Here is a 16,842-nt window from a genome sequence, read left to right on the forward strand (position 1 = left end):
GCATATTTTAATTCATGTCTGGTAATATTCTTGTTAATGACATGTCTGCTTAGGACATCCATTAAAAGTCCATTAACTTAACAGGGAAAGTCTAATAAAGTTATCCTGGAAATTTTCTGGTATATTAACATTATGGACTTTTAATGAATATCTGCTGTAGGAATTGCTATTAGCAAGGCTACCACTCTAATTAAACTTAGGCTCTAAGAGAGTGAAAAAAACCAGTATAAAGATAATAACAAGCAGAAGTAGCACTTTTTTTGAAAATTACTGTAAGGGAGATTGGCACAGGTCACAAAACATGCTATCAGTAACAGCTATAAATTACCACGTTGTGGCTTTTTTTTTTTGTAGCCTGCTATCCAATATTCCCATAACTGATGCTTCCTTCATGTAATCAATTGCTGAGACTCCCATTTACTTCTCTATTGTTGAGGCTGAGCAGTACTGAAAAGCTACCTAGGCCCTTCAGAAGGGTAGAAGATATAAAATTTAAACACAGTTTTTCATGAAAATTCGAAGTAAATGCATACTTAGGAAAGCTGCTACCTACGGGCATCTAGCCTTGTTACCCACCCATCTGAAGCTTCATCAAGTCCTGCTACCTATCTGCTGACTTTCACAATAATACAGCAAAAGACATTTTATATGTATGTATCTTTTTATATATACATGCATATGTAGATGTATAAAACAAAACAACCCCCGATATACCTATTTTTTCATACTTATCCTTCACCAAATCTTCCAAACCGATCATTTTCCAGAAACTGTCATCCCAACCTCCATCTGAAGTGTATGTCCACTTGCACACTACTGTACAGAGGGACCTAGAAAACAGACAATATAGGCACAGAATCAGGAAAATGAATACGTTTGGTTTTAAACTTGTAACTAGAAAGGAGTTTGTGCACAATGATCTATTCATTCACTGGTCAAAAAATCCAAGCACAATGCTAACACTAAAAATAACCAAACTGATTACTGTTTGGAGTGCACATCTTGAGATACCTTAGAAGGACCTTATGTTTAAGATTCTTCTCTGCTGAAACAGCTCCTAGTCTGGCCACTTCATTGCATAAATCAGTCAAATAATAGGCCATGCATATGCCCAGAAGACAGCATAGCATGAACATAACAGCTCTTCAGCAAGCAGCTGAGAGAAAGATTCCTGCTTCTCCAGGCTGCACCTAAATAGCAATGTTTTGCAGACAGTATGTCCTTAGAAAAACTATTATTTATGTTCAAGCTGAATTATAGTTTACAGGAGATTATATATGCACCGATAATTAGGTTAAATGACACTGCTTCAGTACCTGCAGGTACAAAATACCTTTATCAGGTGAACGTGTACAAGCAAAATCACATCCAACTACCAGAGCTTCTGCACAGCATGGGTTCAAGTACCACTACCATTAGGTCTGTATTTCAGCAGAAGCCGATGACAATTCGGTGACATGCTGAAACAGCATTAGCCATGATGCAGCTGAGTGCAATATTAAGTTCTTGTTTTAAGTCTCATTCCTGATAAGCTGATGCTGAACTCCACTGTGACAGCACAGACAGTACAGCATCACAAGAGCAAACTACAGGAGCAGAAGATAAACAAAAGACAAGAGAACTTGCAGAAATGTCTACCATAGCAAACAGAATGTTTTTCTCATGAAACGTTCCATACCCCCAACTTCTCATTCCCCACAAAATACAAATAACATTCCGGAAGATTTAGTATTACAAAGACAGTTTTCTGTCTGAACACTAAGAACCATCTCAGAAGATCAGTATTTAACAGTGCCTGAAAAGTCAATGAACTAAAAGGTATTAAAAATGCTAAATAGTACTGAAATTTCAGCTGCCCGTCGTCTTGGGAATACTACCGTACCATCAAGTGCAAGACATCTTGGATGCATCTCAGGGCAACACAACATCGTAACTGTTCTCCAAGAGAAACCCATTTCAGAGAGGGATTTTCTCTGAGCCAAGGTGTGCTTTCACAGACATATTCTTTTTATTAGGATGTTACAATTGGAACACATATCTTCAAAGCAAACTGAATTTTACTGAAGCAATTGACTTTTTCTTTCAGTTTTGCATAAGTAAAATCCAAACAAAATTCCTGTCTACAAAAAATATTTTTTGAGTTAAAGTAAACCCTCCCTTTCATCCAAGTGAACTACCTAGGGACCTGAATAAGGAGAATTAAACTAAAAGTCTTACTATTATATTACTTATTGTTACTTACATTACCACAATGCCTAGGAAAACCAGTGCTGGACAATGACCCCCACCATCTACAGCAAGGTAAAATTACTGAACAAAGAAGGAAGACTGCTGCCTTCAGGAAACTTAAAAATAAGAATAGCTGATAGTCAGGCACAGTGAGGTATCCCAAAGAATGTCACGCGTATCAACGCCTGCAACACGTACCTATAAAACACAATCAAACGCACCTAGACCCTCAAAATACTAAGCACTCAGTCAAAGGCAGAGACAAAACTTCACATAAAGTACCTGCTGCTAGTACAGATCCCAGTGCACTTTTCCTATCTAGGCAAAGCAGAGCTGCTTATTTTACAGTTGTAGCAAAATGCATACAGTAAATAATACAGGATCTGGTCTTTTTAAAAAAGAGGCCACTAAGGGAATGGATTCTGCTACTTCCAAGCTCGACAAACATCCTTGTCATAGTTTCCCATTCATTTATACAGAAATACGCCACAAATAAAGCAACAGTGAGTGCTTCTCCTCCATTAAAACACAGTAATAGAAACTAGCAAAGAAATCTGCAAACAGAATAGAAACTAGCAAAGAAATCGGCAAACAGAACAGAAAAAGTGAAGCTGTTTTTATTTACTGTCTAGAAATCAAAGCTAAGGCTTCTAGACAATGATACTGTACGCACAATAAAACCAAATTAGAACAGGAAGAGCCTTTCCCTACAGCTGGAAAACTATCTGGAACTCTGATTCATGGGGGTTTACAACGAGAACCAAGGATGTACAAAGGAGGGCAAGATTCTCACAAGGTGGGACAGCTAAATGCACTATCCTTGGTGTAAATCCTCTTATGTGACACTGAGCAGAAGATCAGATGTTTATATGGACTCCCTGTACTCCCATTTTCTCATCCAGGACAGAAATGTATATTTTAAATGCATCATGTTTCATTTCATTCTGTTCTTTTGGAGTGACCATGGTTTTACAACCAGAGGACTGGTGATGTTCATTCACAATCCCACTGTTTATAAAGGTGCATTGTTTGCTCTTTGCAATGAGAGAATTTATTAATACTACACATTTTGGGGAAAAAAAAGAAATAGAGATAACTATTTATAGCCTTATAAATACTGTGGAGATTACTTCAGGGTTACCCTTCAAACAATTTTGAACACACTGCCCCCCCACCGCCTTTTTTTTTTTTAAAACAGTTTAAGAATAAATCAGACAATTACAATTCTGTGTCTGGTTTGAAAACAGAAAAGCACATGACCTGTAACTACAGCAATTACAATGTTGATATAAGAAATTCCAATTTCCAAGGATTTAAAAGCCAGACACAGAAATCTAATTAGGACCTTTGACAAAAACTGAGTGAATAAATAAATTCTAGGCTGAAGAAAATACTGGGAAAAAATAAACATTTTCCCCAAATCAGCTCAAACCTCTCATTAAAAGGAAAAATAAAGACAGGGTATTTGAAATAAAGATCATTTCACCACTTTAGGAAAAATTTAGACATAAAGACTGAAACAATAATGCATCACGTTTTCCCAAATATGGTAAATACCAAATCATAACAAATTATCATCAGAACTGAACGTGTATTTTTCTAATCAGATCAATGCTATGACCTATTTGCACACCCTAAAAAATGCTCTAAGGATGAGAGGTAACTGTCATGGCTCCCCACTTTCAAAGACCACAAAGCAACTCCCTTTAAGTCTCCATGCTTATCCAAAGAGAAACTGGAGCAGCCTTGCTGGACTCAAACAGGGGCCAATTCCTCCATACAGTTCACTCTGAGGAACACCACATTTACATATATATAGGTCCACTGAAACAGTGTGAATGAGGACAGACCGGCCCTTGTCATTCCACTGAATTCCAGCATATCGTAGCTCTCTTACTGGATATGGCTGGACTGAACATACTCCAGTATGAAATGGCAATGGGGCTGTGAGCATTTTCATCCTACTTGTGTAGATTTACAAATGCGAAGTGCTTAGAGAAGAAGGTTAAATAGATGATTTCTGGTTGAATTTTTAATGCAATATAGAACACATGAACTAGGAAGGACACCTCTTCCCAAATGAATTAACTGGCAGATGTGTAAGTGGAAGGTTCTGATATGAACACCAACTTCAAATCTGAGCTAAAATACTAAGACATTATATTGGTAGGTTTTTATTTTCATGGCCACAACAAGAACCTCAAAACACTTGTAAATGCAGTCTGAGCATTTATACTTCGCTGGGATTTAAGCTCCTTATTCCACCCTTGCTGCCACTCAATTGCCACATGAAAAGTACATGTTTAATTGAACAATATAGCTTTATACAAATCCTTAATATCTAAGAGAAAGTATTATACTGCAGAAAGGCATTCTGGTCTCTTAGATAATAGTTGAAGAAAAAAGGATTTCTTTGAGATGCCTTGGACGACAGATTAACTTCACTATATGCTTCAAAAGAACCTGGAGGTGTTGTTCTCAAATCCCTGCCACTTACCTGATGAAGTGCTCTAATAATTACATGCAGCTGCTCAATTTGTGTATCCTGGAGAGCTGCATGCACATGTAGAGCGAGCAGTTTGTTCATGGTTCTTCACCTTTGAATACCAATAGCATAGATACATATTAGCTTTACAGGCAATTGCTCAGAAATTCTCCTCCAGAGTATCACCCTGAGAAAGCGATAGCACAACTGTTAACTTGGAAAAACTGTATCTAGAAAGATATTATGGTAAAGAGGAAGCCAAGAACCCAAATCATTACACCTACAAAGAAAGCCTCAACTATTAGAAAATTTTGTATTTCACAGCAGCTCCTAAATTTTATGGGATGAAGGGCAGATATTAAACAGAAACAGTACTGATATTCACTGTGGTATATTCCTTTTTTCCAAACTATTTGGCAGCATTGCCTCAACTATTTGGCCATAAACACCAGACTTGCACTAGCTGAAGCTGGATGAACCAGATGGATAGAAGCAAATGTTCCCCTTACTTCACTACCAGGATTAACTGGGTTCAAAGGTGCCGAGTTAATCATCAAGGCAATCATCTAGGCAACAGTCCTCTCCTGACTGCCTAATCTCATGCACGACTTGAGAAGACATGGTGCAGAACCCCTCAGTAGCACAGGCCATATTTAGCTAGGCTGAAATACCATGAATTTGAAGTCTGTTTTCCTCAAGCATATTCCCAATACAATGAAATGAAAGATTTCCTTTCTTTGTTCAGAACAAAAAGTTTTGCTTAGAATATTCCTACTGAAAAAAACAACCCTTTTGCATGGAAATTTTTTATTTTATTTAAACCAGATTTTCAACAGGAACATGATTATGTTTAGAGTTTCTTACAAATTCTAGTCTACAAAGAACTATAGGATCCTGCTTGCATCCAACAGCCTCAAGAAAAAAAAAATCCCTGCCACATTCATTACAAAGTAGATTTGGCTGGGCAGAGTGCATTACACAATCCTTTCTATTACTGTCTGGCTCTGAGTTTTTGCGCATCTCTTGCTGAGACTGCGGATGTACTGAAGTCCTGTATGACCAGAATCTCAGCATTCTGAAAAACCCACCAGCAGTATGTCCTCATAAGAAAATCATGAGGTTCAGGGAGTCCGTAGTGATTGAACACACACTTGTAATTCCCAAAATGCTGTCTGGAAGCAACTGTTTGCCCCCACTAACCTTCAAAAGGATCCTGGACAACTGTACTTGTGGCCAAAGCAACTCTGGTGCTCACAGTTAGTTGGTATGTGGCTCTTCTTGCATTGTCTACCCATTCTGAGTAATCTCTCTCACTCTGTTGTACTTCTCAGAGAGAAGGAAATCAGATACACTCATTAAAAAATGGGAAATACTGTATGGTCTTAGTTATCGGCATAAAAATGTATCTAAAAGATAAAGGTCAAAAAAAAATAAATCTTCTCCACACCTACTTCTTAAGAGTTGCCAGAGCTTTACTCTTTGGTCTGTTCTTTGCCGACACCACCTCCCACACCCCAAAAGGGATAAAGCAAGCACAGACATGACTCCCAACTCTGCAGAGATTCTGCCCTGCCTGGGAGAATACTTGCTATCTTTGACAACAAAATACAGTTGGGGGGATATTCCGTAACTGCAGCGGTCTTCTGGAAGTCATCCTAATTTTGAGTATAGGTTAATATAAAAGTCCTACTATCAACAATAGTTACTAAAATAAACAGGTTTTCTCTGAAAAGTGACCCTATAAGGCATTTATACATGACCTTTCATTCAAGAGGGCTGGTACGATACTAGTTAGCCTGGAAAAATGAGTCAGCTACCAGCTTTAAAGGCAGAGAACCCTGTCTTGACCATCCTGAAGGGAATGGAAGTTTTGCTCTCAATTCCAAAGCAAAAGGATCTGCTTCATTCATCCTAACTGCTCAGAAATGAATTTAAACTAATGAACATAATTAATTTTGCAGGCATCGTTAACAGTGTAACAGTTTAATCACAAAATATGTTCAATGGATCACTTCCACGAAAAACGTCCTTGCAAACTGGCTGTCATACTCAGAGTGACTTGGTGGTGATGAACTAAAACCAACTGTACCTGCTGAGGACTGTACCAAAGCTAAGTCCTAGAGAAGCTAGGATAGGGTATAGTTAGGTCCCCAAAGGGATAGCGTGCAGTAGAATAAAGTAACTTTCTGTGGTCTGCTGGCCAAATTTATTTAAAGCTACAAAGAACAGAGAACTAAGCAAGCTATATGACATTCTGAAGGCAAGGAGACCTGAAACAATGGAGTGTGACTGTCACAACATCAAACATGGTTTTCCTTTTGTTCTGTAAACTTTAAATTTAAAACAGATTTTTAATTCAAATTGAAAACCAGGGCTTAGGTTCTGCTCAAGTGAACTTCTCCACATACTGACATCTGGACGAAGCTGTCGATGTCCTCCCAAATTATGCACCCCACAGCCTCGAGGCTTTTTACAAAAACGAGCAATTCACTGCTCTAACACAGTCACAGATCTGACTGTGGTTTTTGCAAAAATGTTCCAGACAAAAAATTAAGACACAGCACACATACTCCCAGCATTCAAGCTTTATATTAAACAGAATTGGGCATTGGTACTGCAAGAGCCTGAAATACAACAGAGGCTATCACAGAGCAATAGGAAACATGTAATTATTCTCTGCTCCATTATGGCTAATGCCATATACATTAATACATGACCTTTGAAATAGGACCAGATTATTAGATCCACTTACACCGCTGGTATTTATACCTGTCATGCCAATGTCTCTGCCTGCTTGGCATATTTGGCTGCTTTGGGGGAAATGGGAGAAGAAGAGGGCAATTTGTCCTAAGGGACTACTTCTGCAGTAATAGGAGAAAAAATGTGACACCTAGTCATTTAGTCTTGAAATGTATAAAAAGTATGAGATGCAGCCCATGTTAAGCATTCGCTAAAAAGAATCAAAGAGCTCACAGCGGTGTAAGAAGAGCTGCACCTGTTGTCACTCAGTTACTACAGTAGATCTCTCAGACAGATTAGTTTTAAACCACAGGGCCAAGTAAGTCTGGGTGTGCTCTATTTCACATACACTGTCTGCATTTTACTCATTTCATCTATTCAACAGCTCTTTAATTGCATGTACACAAACCAAAACATGTCAGGGTCTGTTCCATCCACCCAACCGTGCAAATCCCAAGTTCCTAATATTTACAACACACCACTTTTTATTATTATTGCCTTTGACCCAAAGCCTACGAAATTCCTGCCTGCCCAAACCCATTGTCCTAGTACAGCAGTGCAATACGACTCTTGACTGAAAAGGGTTTTCTTCTTCTACCAAAACATTAAACATGCCAAACAAAAAAGACAGGTGGGGGAGCCTGTTTGGGACAACTAGCAGACACATTCCTGTTGCACTCAGAGGCCTCGACTTTCAGTCTTTGCATGTCTGAGGACTTAAACCTAGCCAATAAAGGTAGCAAAGAAATTAGGGTAATCAGCATTGGCAGTTCTACTAGCTTCATCCTTTCTATGCTCTGGATAACACTTACATTTATCATAAATAATAAAAACTAGTCTGACTGCCATTTATATTTTTCTAAAGACGTTAAATATCACAGCAAAAGCAAAGCTTTCTCCACACTTTGAAATCTTCACTACAACTGCAGAAAAAAAAAAGATATGTAATATAAATACATATGTATATATATAGAACTCTAGGATGAATTTCCTTCCTTCTGTATGATGCAATGAAGTGCTAATATTTGTTAATGCTAAGGTCAATGGTAATTTTGTCATATTTCACAGGTGAAATAGGATTAAACTCTAGATTTCAACCTTGAAGTGTTAATGTTCCAAAACTTATTTGGGATTTTCCTTTTTTTTTTTATTTTTTTTTCTTTCTGCTTTTTTTAGAAGTCTTCATCAGCTCATTTTAAACATCATCAGTACTGAATTCACCATGAGGAAAACTGAATCTGAGCAAACAGGTCTTCAGTTTCAAAAAATAACGTTTTAGTAGAAAAGATTTCTTTTTACTACAAGTATGTAACTTTGGTAGAAGATACCAATCCACAAAGTCACCAACACAAAGGACAGTGAACAGCTCGTGACCTATAAACTGGATACATTGAAGCTAATGATGATACCTCTATCATAGAATAGTAGAATGGTTTGGGTTGGAAGGGACCTTAAAGATCATCTGGTTCCAACCCCCCCGCCATGGGCAGGGACACCTTCCACTAGACCAGGTTGCTCAAAGCCCCATCCAACCTGGCCTTGAACACTTCCAGGGATGGGGCAGCCACAACCTCTCTGGGCAACCTGTTCCAGTGCCTCACCACCCTCACAGTGAAGAACTTCGTCCTTACATCTGATCTAAATCTACCCTCTTTCAGTAAAAAGTCCCTCCCCATCTTTCTTGTAGGTCCCCTTTAGGTACTGGAAAGCTGCTCTAAGGTCTCCCCAGAGCCTTCTCTTCTCCAGACTAAACAAGCCCAATTCTCTCAGCCTGTGCTTCAGCCCTCTGATCATCTTTGTGGCCTTCTCTGGACTTGCTCCATCAGGTCCATGTCCTTCTTGTGTTGGGGGCCCCAGAGCTGAACGCAGAACTGCAGGTGGGGTTTCATGAGAATGGAGTAGAGAGGGAGAATCGCATCCCTCGACCTGCTGGTCACACTTCTTTTGATGCAGCCCAGGATATGGTTGGCTTTCTGGGCTGCAAATGTACATTGCTGGGTCCTGTTGATCTTCTCATCAACCAACACCCCCAAGTCTTTCTCCTCAGGACTGTTCTCAATCCACTCATCACCCAACTTGTATTTGCGCTTGGGATTACCACGACCCATGTGCAGGGCCTTGTACTTGGCCTTGTTTAACTTCATGACGTTCACATGGGCCCACCTCTAAGCCTGTCAAGGTCCCTCTGGATGGCATCCCTTCCCTCCAGCCTGTCGACGGCACCATATAGTGCCTTTCCAAACCCTTTTAAGCTAAATTATTTTTTGTTGCAAAAAAATTACATTGAAGTACTACATTTGGCCTAAAGATTTCCCAGGTTTTCTTTAAAATATGTGTTTAAAGTATTTGTTTGACAAGATTCACCATTCCCTCCATTTTTTCGGAACACTGCTGACTCAGTGAACACGTATGGTCCTAACAGACTCTTTCACAATCAACGAGACTAAATTTTGGGTTAAGAATTTGTGAACTTGTATTCAGCAGCTCTGTTGGCCTCACATCTAGAAAGTCAGATGTCTCACCGGACTGGTGGCACAGCTTTTATTTAAAAACGTAAACCAGGTCTCCCTTCCTCTGCTGTAAATTTCCCTGCCAAAGCACAGTCCATGGAAGATTAACGTACTCTTATGTAAGAGGAAAGCTCTTAGGGAACAGCAGCTACATCACAGCCCTTGAGGGACTGGTATCCACCAAACCATTGACCAACAGACGCAAGCATTACACCAGTACTTCAAAACTTATTTATCAGACAAGGAAATGCATGGGGCTGTAAGGGGTAACGGGGTTTGCCCAGTTTCCACTGAGGTGAAACGGGGAGTTTTGCTTTCAGATTTGTGAGGTATTAGATCAGACTTCATCACCGCTCAGATCCAAGCACAAAAATGGCCCCTATGCCTCAAAGGGCAGCTGTCCCAAGGCAGGCAAAACAGCCAGATATGGCCACGACTGGTTTTCTCATGCAGTAAGCAGAAGCTCCAACTCTGGCAAAGGTTGTACAACATGAAGAAAAGCACTGGCTAAGCATGCTTCGCAAATATTGTCTCCATGCCCACTTCCTGGCCAGTACCATTTCAGTATTATATAAGTTCTTGACAATATCCAGAAGAAAAAAATCAAAAAACAATTTCTTCTATAACCTTAACATAGTTTTCCTTGCAGATTTTTAAAGGACCTCAGTGAGAGGAGGCATTTCAAGGTAGATGTATTACCATGGGCTTTTAGGTCTTTTGTCAGGATACAGCATGTAGAAGCAGGACTTTTGACTCTTCTGAACACATACCCCCCCATGTGTGTGTGTTGAAGTCCCACTCACAGCTCTTAGCAACAATCAGCGAACAGGAAAGAAAGTCTTTAAATCAGTAAATCAAAAGGTTAAAATTATTTCTGTAAAGGGAAAAAAGGAATAATTAACTCAAGCCTCGCTCTAGTATTTGGTGTTCATGCTGTAACACTTAGGAGGTTTTTGGCTGGCTTTTTAAATCACAGAATTTTCTAAGCAAATATGTTGCTTACTTAAAGGGATAGATTTTATTGTATGAAAAATACAATTCATATTTGCCATTTTCTACATCCACATCTATAATTAATATCCGCTGATTACAGCCACTCCCTGACAAGATTCCATGTTATATTTAAATCCTGAGCGTCACTTTGAAAGAGGGGAAGGAAAAAAAAAAAAAAAAAAAAAAGAACAATAGGATCATTTTCAAAGACTGCATAGCAGCACAAGGTTTCAAAGCAGCAAAGTGCTTTAAACTCTGGTATCAACCTACCGACCATGCCAACGAGAGTTAAGAGTGACCTCCAATTACCATCACAATAAGCACAGGACCCTCTTGAGAATTATAAAGTGTAGATGTTTCCTGTACTCCAGAAAAGGTATGAGACTGATGTTGTATTATACAGATAAACCCTGAACTTAATGACTGTTGGGAAAATAATTTCTGTGACGCTCGGACTCTTAAGGATCAACCCACATAAATAAAATGCTATGTTGGATGAGGTACCTTAAAAAAATGTAACTGCTGTATATCTTGCCAGAGATGTGAAAGTATGCATTTGATATATAAGTATTGTAAGAAAACTAGCACATTTTACTTTTTCATAAATACACACACACACACACACACGTACTTATACACATACAGATATTTACTTTGGATTGGGAGAATGTACCTGTCTGTAATTGTTTGCTGTAATCTATTTAAACCCATCCTTTAAAAAACATAAATAAATGCATCAAACACTGCAAATGTCAAAAAAAGTCATACAACAGAAGGTGAATCACACTAACTACAATGAGATGATGTTTCTTTTACTATTTGTAACAGAGTCCAATTAAAAAAAAAAGTGTGTTTCTCTTTAGGAACACACTATCAAAAGATTTAAAGACTTACACTCTTAAATTTAGTTTTCCTAGAAGAAGTTGTATCATCAGACCTGAAGGGAACCAACTGTCTCAAGTGCAACATACCGAGTCAGATTAATCCCTTGTGTACATCCAATAATTTCAGTGGATTCACACCAGGGATGCACTTAGCTAAACACGTTGAGTTGGACCAGAAAGTATAAAATAAGAATATTTTATCCACCCACGTACACCTCACCATGTCATGAGGCAAGGGGAAGCAAACACTCAGCAGACTGCTTGCTTTTTTATTAATTTCATTCTGTATTATATTACAGACACCCAACCAAGATTCAAGCCCATTGTCTTCGGCATTGTTGAAAAACACATAATGAGACACAGTCCTAGACACAAAAATGTATTGTCTAGACAAATCAGACATAGCATGTGGGATTGGAAATATTAATCCATTCCCTTAAAAGATGGCAAACAGAGGCAAAAGAAATTGAGTGACTTGGCCAAGGGTCAAAGAGTAAACCTCATTCAGACCCCTGAATTGAATCTTGAACTCCAGAGACTCAGTCTAGAGACCCAGGCAGAAAGACACCATTCAGATACTAAGATGCTGAACATATTAAAAATCTTCCTATGCACAACTAGTCTAAATCTTTAAATATGACAGTAACAAAAAGTTTGCACATACATGAAGTTGAATCACTCTAAGTTTTAAAAGCTTAATAAGCAGAGAGAAGGTTATAAAAATCACCCAAAAATGGCATGGCAAATGAAAAGCAAAACTGGAAATAAAGCCCACATATCTAGCTGCTCCAGTCCGGCAGCCTGCCCTCTGGACATACCTCCTGCCATTATGCAACATCAGCAGTGTTTCAGTTCAATTTATTCAGACAAACATACTCTTTCAAGCTCAGTATTTCAAGGAAACTACTCTGCAATAGGAAGTCAAATACCTATTTCAATTAAGAGCCTGTATTTAAAAACACATCTCCCGTTACTTTCTTCAGGCAGTTAAAACTATTACACAATTAAAACTGAAAGTATCGGTATACAGAGCCAGAATACAGTTTTCCTCTGGAAGTCTAAGCTTGAGCACATTTACCATAGTTCAAGGCTTCACCAAACACTCAATGAAGTTAGTCAAAAGATTAAGCAAAGAGTACAAGTAACTGAGAAAAAGGAAGTCAGGTTTCAGGCAAGCTCCCTCACCACTATATGGCTTTTGATAGAGTGAGATTACTCCCTTGAACAACATAAATTTCTCCCAGTACAATAATGGCAGCAAAGCACTACTCACATCTACATGTACATCACCCAACACATCCGTCAGGACCATTTGGTGCTTCGGCCACTGGCCATCAAACAGACACATGTATCCTCACATCTATTAGCTGTATTATAATAGATTTCATTATTCAACAGGATTGACATCAGCAGGGTATAGGAAGACCGCAGTTATTATCTTCATGACACTTTATCCTTCTACTGTATGAAAAGTAAACAAGGGACATGCACCACCAACATCCATGTTTAGGGAGCACAAAGACTTAGGAAGTATTGTGGACTTTTCCTGTGGTTTAGAAAGTGTGGCATGATGCTGAGGGCAATGACTGGCCAGCAGCCATGTGGACACTGACACTCTATACACTGACTAGTAAAGCAAATCTCCACATGAGCAATGCTTCATGATGTGGTTTATGCTGTTTTCATATAATTGTGTAGAATTAGAGTGGTGAGAAAAAAAAACACCCTTACAACCCTAACATTGATATTTTGAGAGAGAAACTATTAGTCCAGAAATCTCTTCACAAGTTCACTATAAATACACATTTTACTAATTCGTGAGTAAATAATGTATCTATTCCTAATGTCAAAGCTGTTGAGAGGCTAATCTAGCACGGTACTTGAACATATGTGTGAGTACAAAGTCCTGAAGAACCGTCAGTAGAGTTAATGGGAGTTTTTACCAGCTTAGTCAGACTATGCTGAACTGGAACCTAGGCTGTCATGCACTTGCGGCCAGACAAAGCCTAAGTGAAACCAGAACAGAAGCAGGGAAATTGCCAAGAGTACTGCAATAAAAGAAAGTTTTAATAACTGCATTTTGATGCAGACTGATCTGATTTCACATATAAACTCCAACATTGAGCCCTCCTTCTTTAGTCAGGCAAACCACCTTCAAGTCTTACTCAAGTTAGGATGACAGGATTCGGCTGCCATGTGCACCTTAGAGATTCCCGCACAGGCAGTGAGGTGTGTTGTTACCTCCCATCACAAAAATCAGTTCAGTCAATGTATACTCTTAAAAGCACAAGTCATTCCTAAATACTAGATATATTTGGTCAAAATTTACTGTCATTAGTATAAATTTTTTTGGTGGTTAGGTTTTAAGGTAAGGCATTTAAATCAAAGGAAAAGCAAGATGGCTCATTTCACATACATCATATGCTGTATTGTATGCTTGTATTTTAATCTTTTAAATGTCAGTATCTGCGCCTAATTCTGGAGTATATTTAAATAATAATGATAATGGTTTGAGTTTACAGTTCTTTGGAATTGTATCCATGTAAAAAAGAGGGCAAACTTTGGAGCATATCTCAAAAAGCAAGATCAACAATATTATTTGGATAGCTGTGTGATTCCACAAACCAAAGAAAACCCCACCAAGTGGAATCACAAGGAGTTCTGAAACAGATAACTGAAGTGAGTAAAAGGACACATAACTTCCATAAAGTAAGAGTGAAAAAACCAGCTTATTTACATCAGTAGGGAAAGGAATGGGAGATCAATATAGAAAATAAGGAAGGCTACAGAGCAGATAAATCAAGCGCCATTATTCCTCAGAATACAGCAATACATTCATTGAAACAAAACAAGCAATCATTATGCAATTGAAAAAGGGTATGTGTATTGCTGGGACCAAAACCTTAAGGGGGGGGGAGGGGGAAAAACAAACAAACAAACAAACAAACTATATTACATGGATATCTAGACTGCTTCCAATCATAATAATAGTGAGAAATAACATAAGGAAACATCATAAACCCTTATTAACTGAGCATGACTTAAAAGAACTATCCCCAGAAGGAAGTTAATATGTTGTCAATTCTAGGATTCCTCCCTCCTTTTTTTCCTCCGAAACAATTGCTACTGCCATTGTAAAAAAGAAGAGACTGGACAAAATGAACCTTCAATTTGACTTGTTTTAACAATCAAACAAATCAAGCCACGGGTTCTTGGAAGAGTGGCTAAAAGACTAATTTCAGATGCTTTAGCCTGTTACACAAGGAAGGTGGACATCAATGGGTTTTACATTCATTTAAATCTTAAAAACAACTTCATCTGGGAATGAACATCTACAGCTCTCTCAGAGACGGAGCTAACCCTCCCAGGTAAGCCGGGTAATGCCTGAGCTTGCCTTACACTAAACATTGTGAAAGGTGACGGTTGAACCAGAAGGGTGGAGTTTACCACTATTCTAAACTCTAATGAACCCTTTCATGCAGTTCTAACAACCCTAAAATATTTGTCTTTCCCTTTCTCGATACTTGAATTATACTGCAATACTAGCATAAAATACACTCGCAAATGCTGCAAGCACATAGAAGAATGGACTAAAAGTCAATTTAAAATCCTTATGTTAGCTACCTGAAAAAATAAAGAATGCTTTATTCCCTCTTTAATGCTTTACATTTTTTTAATGGGAAAAAAAAAAAAAGCAAGAATTTCCACATTTGTGTTTTTTACTAAATTAAGTGATGGAATTAAAAAGATCACTTTTCATAGAAACCCTGTAAATTTTTATGCAAGAGAAATAAACAACAAATTTTTTAAAATGCAATTTTGCAAACTATTATTTGTCTGTTTGGTCCTACACAGACTTAGGTGTGAGTCACCTGACCCAAACCAATAATATCTTTGACATCGACTGGAGCATTTATGTAAGTCACTTGTCTGCATAAGCAACCGCAGGATTGTGCTTGACTTATTCTATATAGATAGGCAGGCCTTATTAACTCCAGCAGTTAAGTCAGCAATATCAGGCTGTACATTCTGCATAATTAAGCCGTTTTCCTTAATGTAAAGTGGTTTGCACCTTGACAAAGAAAAGTACAAAGAAAATTAACTCACTGATGTTCTAAGATGGCTCTAGAGGTGAAAGGCCAACTTCCACTGCTGCACGATGCAGACAGAAATCCTAAGGTCTCAATTTAACTGCGCTCTCCTGTCCTGACTTGCCATGGATGGTATGATAACGAGGAGGAGGGACAGCACAAGACCTGCTGTCCTACAGTAGTCAGAGATACACAAGGCTGGATGACTGCAGTAATGAAAAACAGAAAGAAAGAAACAAATCTACATTCAGATCAAAAAAGTAACACGAAGCAACACCTAAAAGGCAGCAGTTACTTAAAAGAGAACTTTCTGGAAGAAACAATAACATGTATACCGTGGGCTAAATCCACAGTACCTGAACTGTCTGAAGATGATCTTGTCATATGGCAAGTGCTGCCAGTCAAATTACTCGGCTGGAGAAAGACATCAGGTGAAAACTTCTCTAGGTGGACTGACCTTGATTTTTCCAAATACACAATTTCTTCATCATCAGTGCCAATTAATCTCAATCAGTAACCTACAGACTGTTTGCAAATCGTTATCTCTGTCATACAGAAATTACAAAGTATCTTTTCTGGGCCCTAAGTGAACAAAAAGTTCAGAGGAGAAAAATGAACAGTGTAAGAACAGTTCCCCAAACATTCATACAACCAACAGCCTGTTCATACCAACATGCTTGGATGGGAAATAAAAGGACCCAGACCAGCAAAACACTGAAGCACACGCTTTAACTTTAAGCACGTGCCTAAGGACTTTGCTGGAAAAAAGGCTCAAAGACAAGAATGAACACGGTTAACTGAAAAGTCCTTCAGAATTGGATTGACTGCTTTGTTTTTCCATTAACTCTAGTTGCTAGTAAACATGTTTGGTCTCAGCATCCTGCCCAATATATTTAACCCATATCACAAAA

The 16,842-nt window shown here is 38.5% G+C and overlaps 1 protein-coding gene across 8 annotated transcripts in view; it reads right to left on the reverse strand.

The window, feature by feature from the left end:
- FGGY (FGGY carbohydrate kinase domain containing) overlaps positions 1-16,842 on the reverse strand; it is a 327,630-nt gene that overhangs the window by 88,786 nt on the left and 222,002 nt on the right. For all 8 annotated transcript variants that reach the window (XM_049807620.1, XM_049807621.1, XM_049807619.1 and 5 more), the window contains one exon: positions 715-830. In XM_049807620.1, the coding sequence (XP_049663577.1) occupies positions 715-830 (116 nt within the window). The remainder of the gene's footprint in view (positions 1-714; positions 831-16,842) is intronic.

Source organism: Accipiter gentilis, chromosome 8 (assembly GCF_929443795.1).
Source record: "Accipiter gentilis chromosome 8, bAccGen1.1, whole genome shotgun sequence".
NCBI lineage: Eukaryota > Metazoa > Chordata > Aves > Accipitriformes > Accipitridae > Astur > Astur gentilis.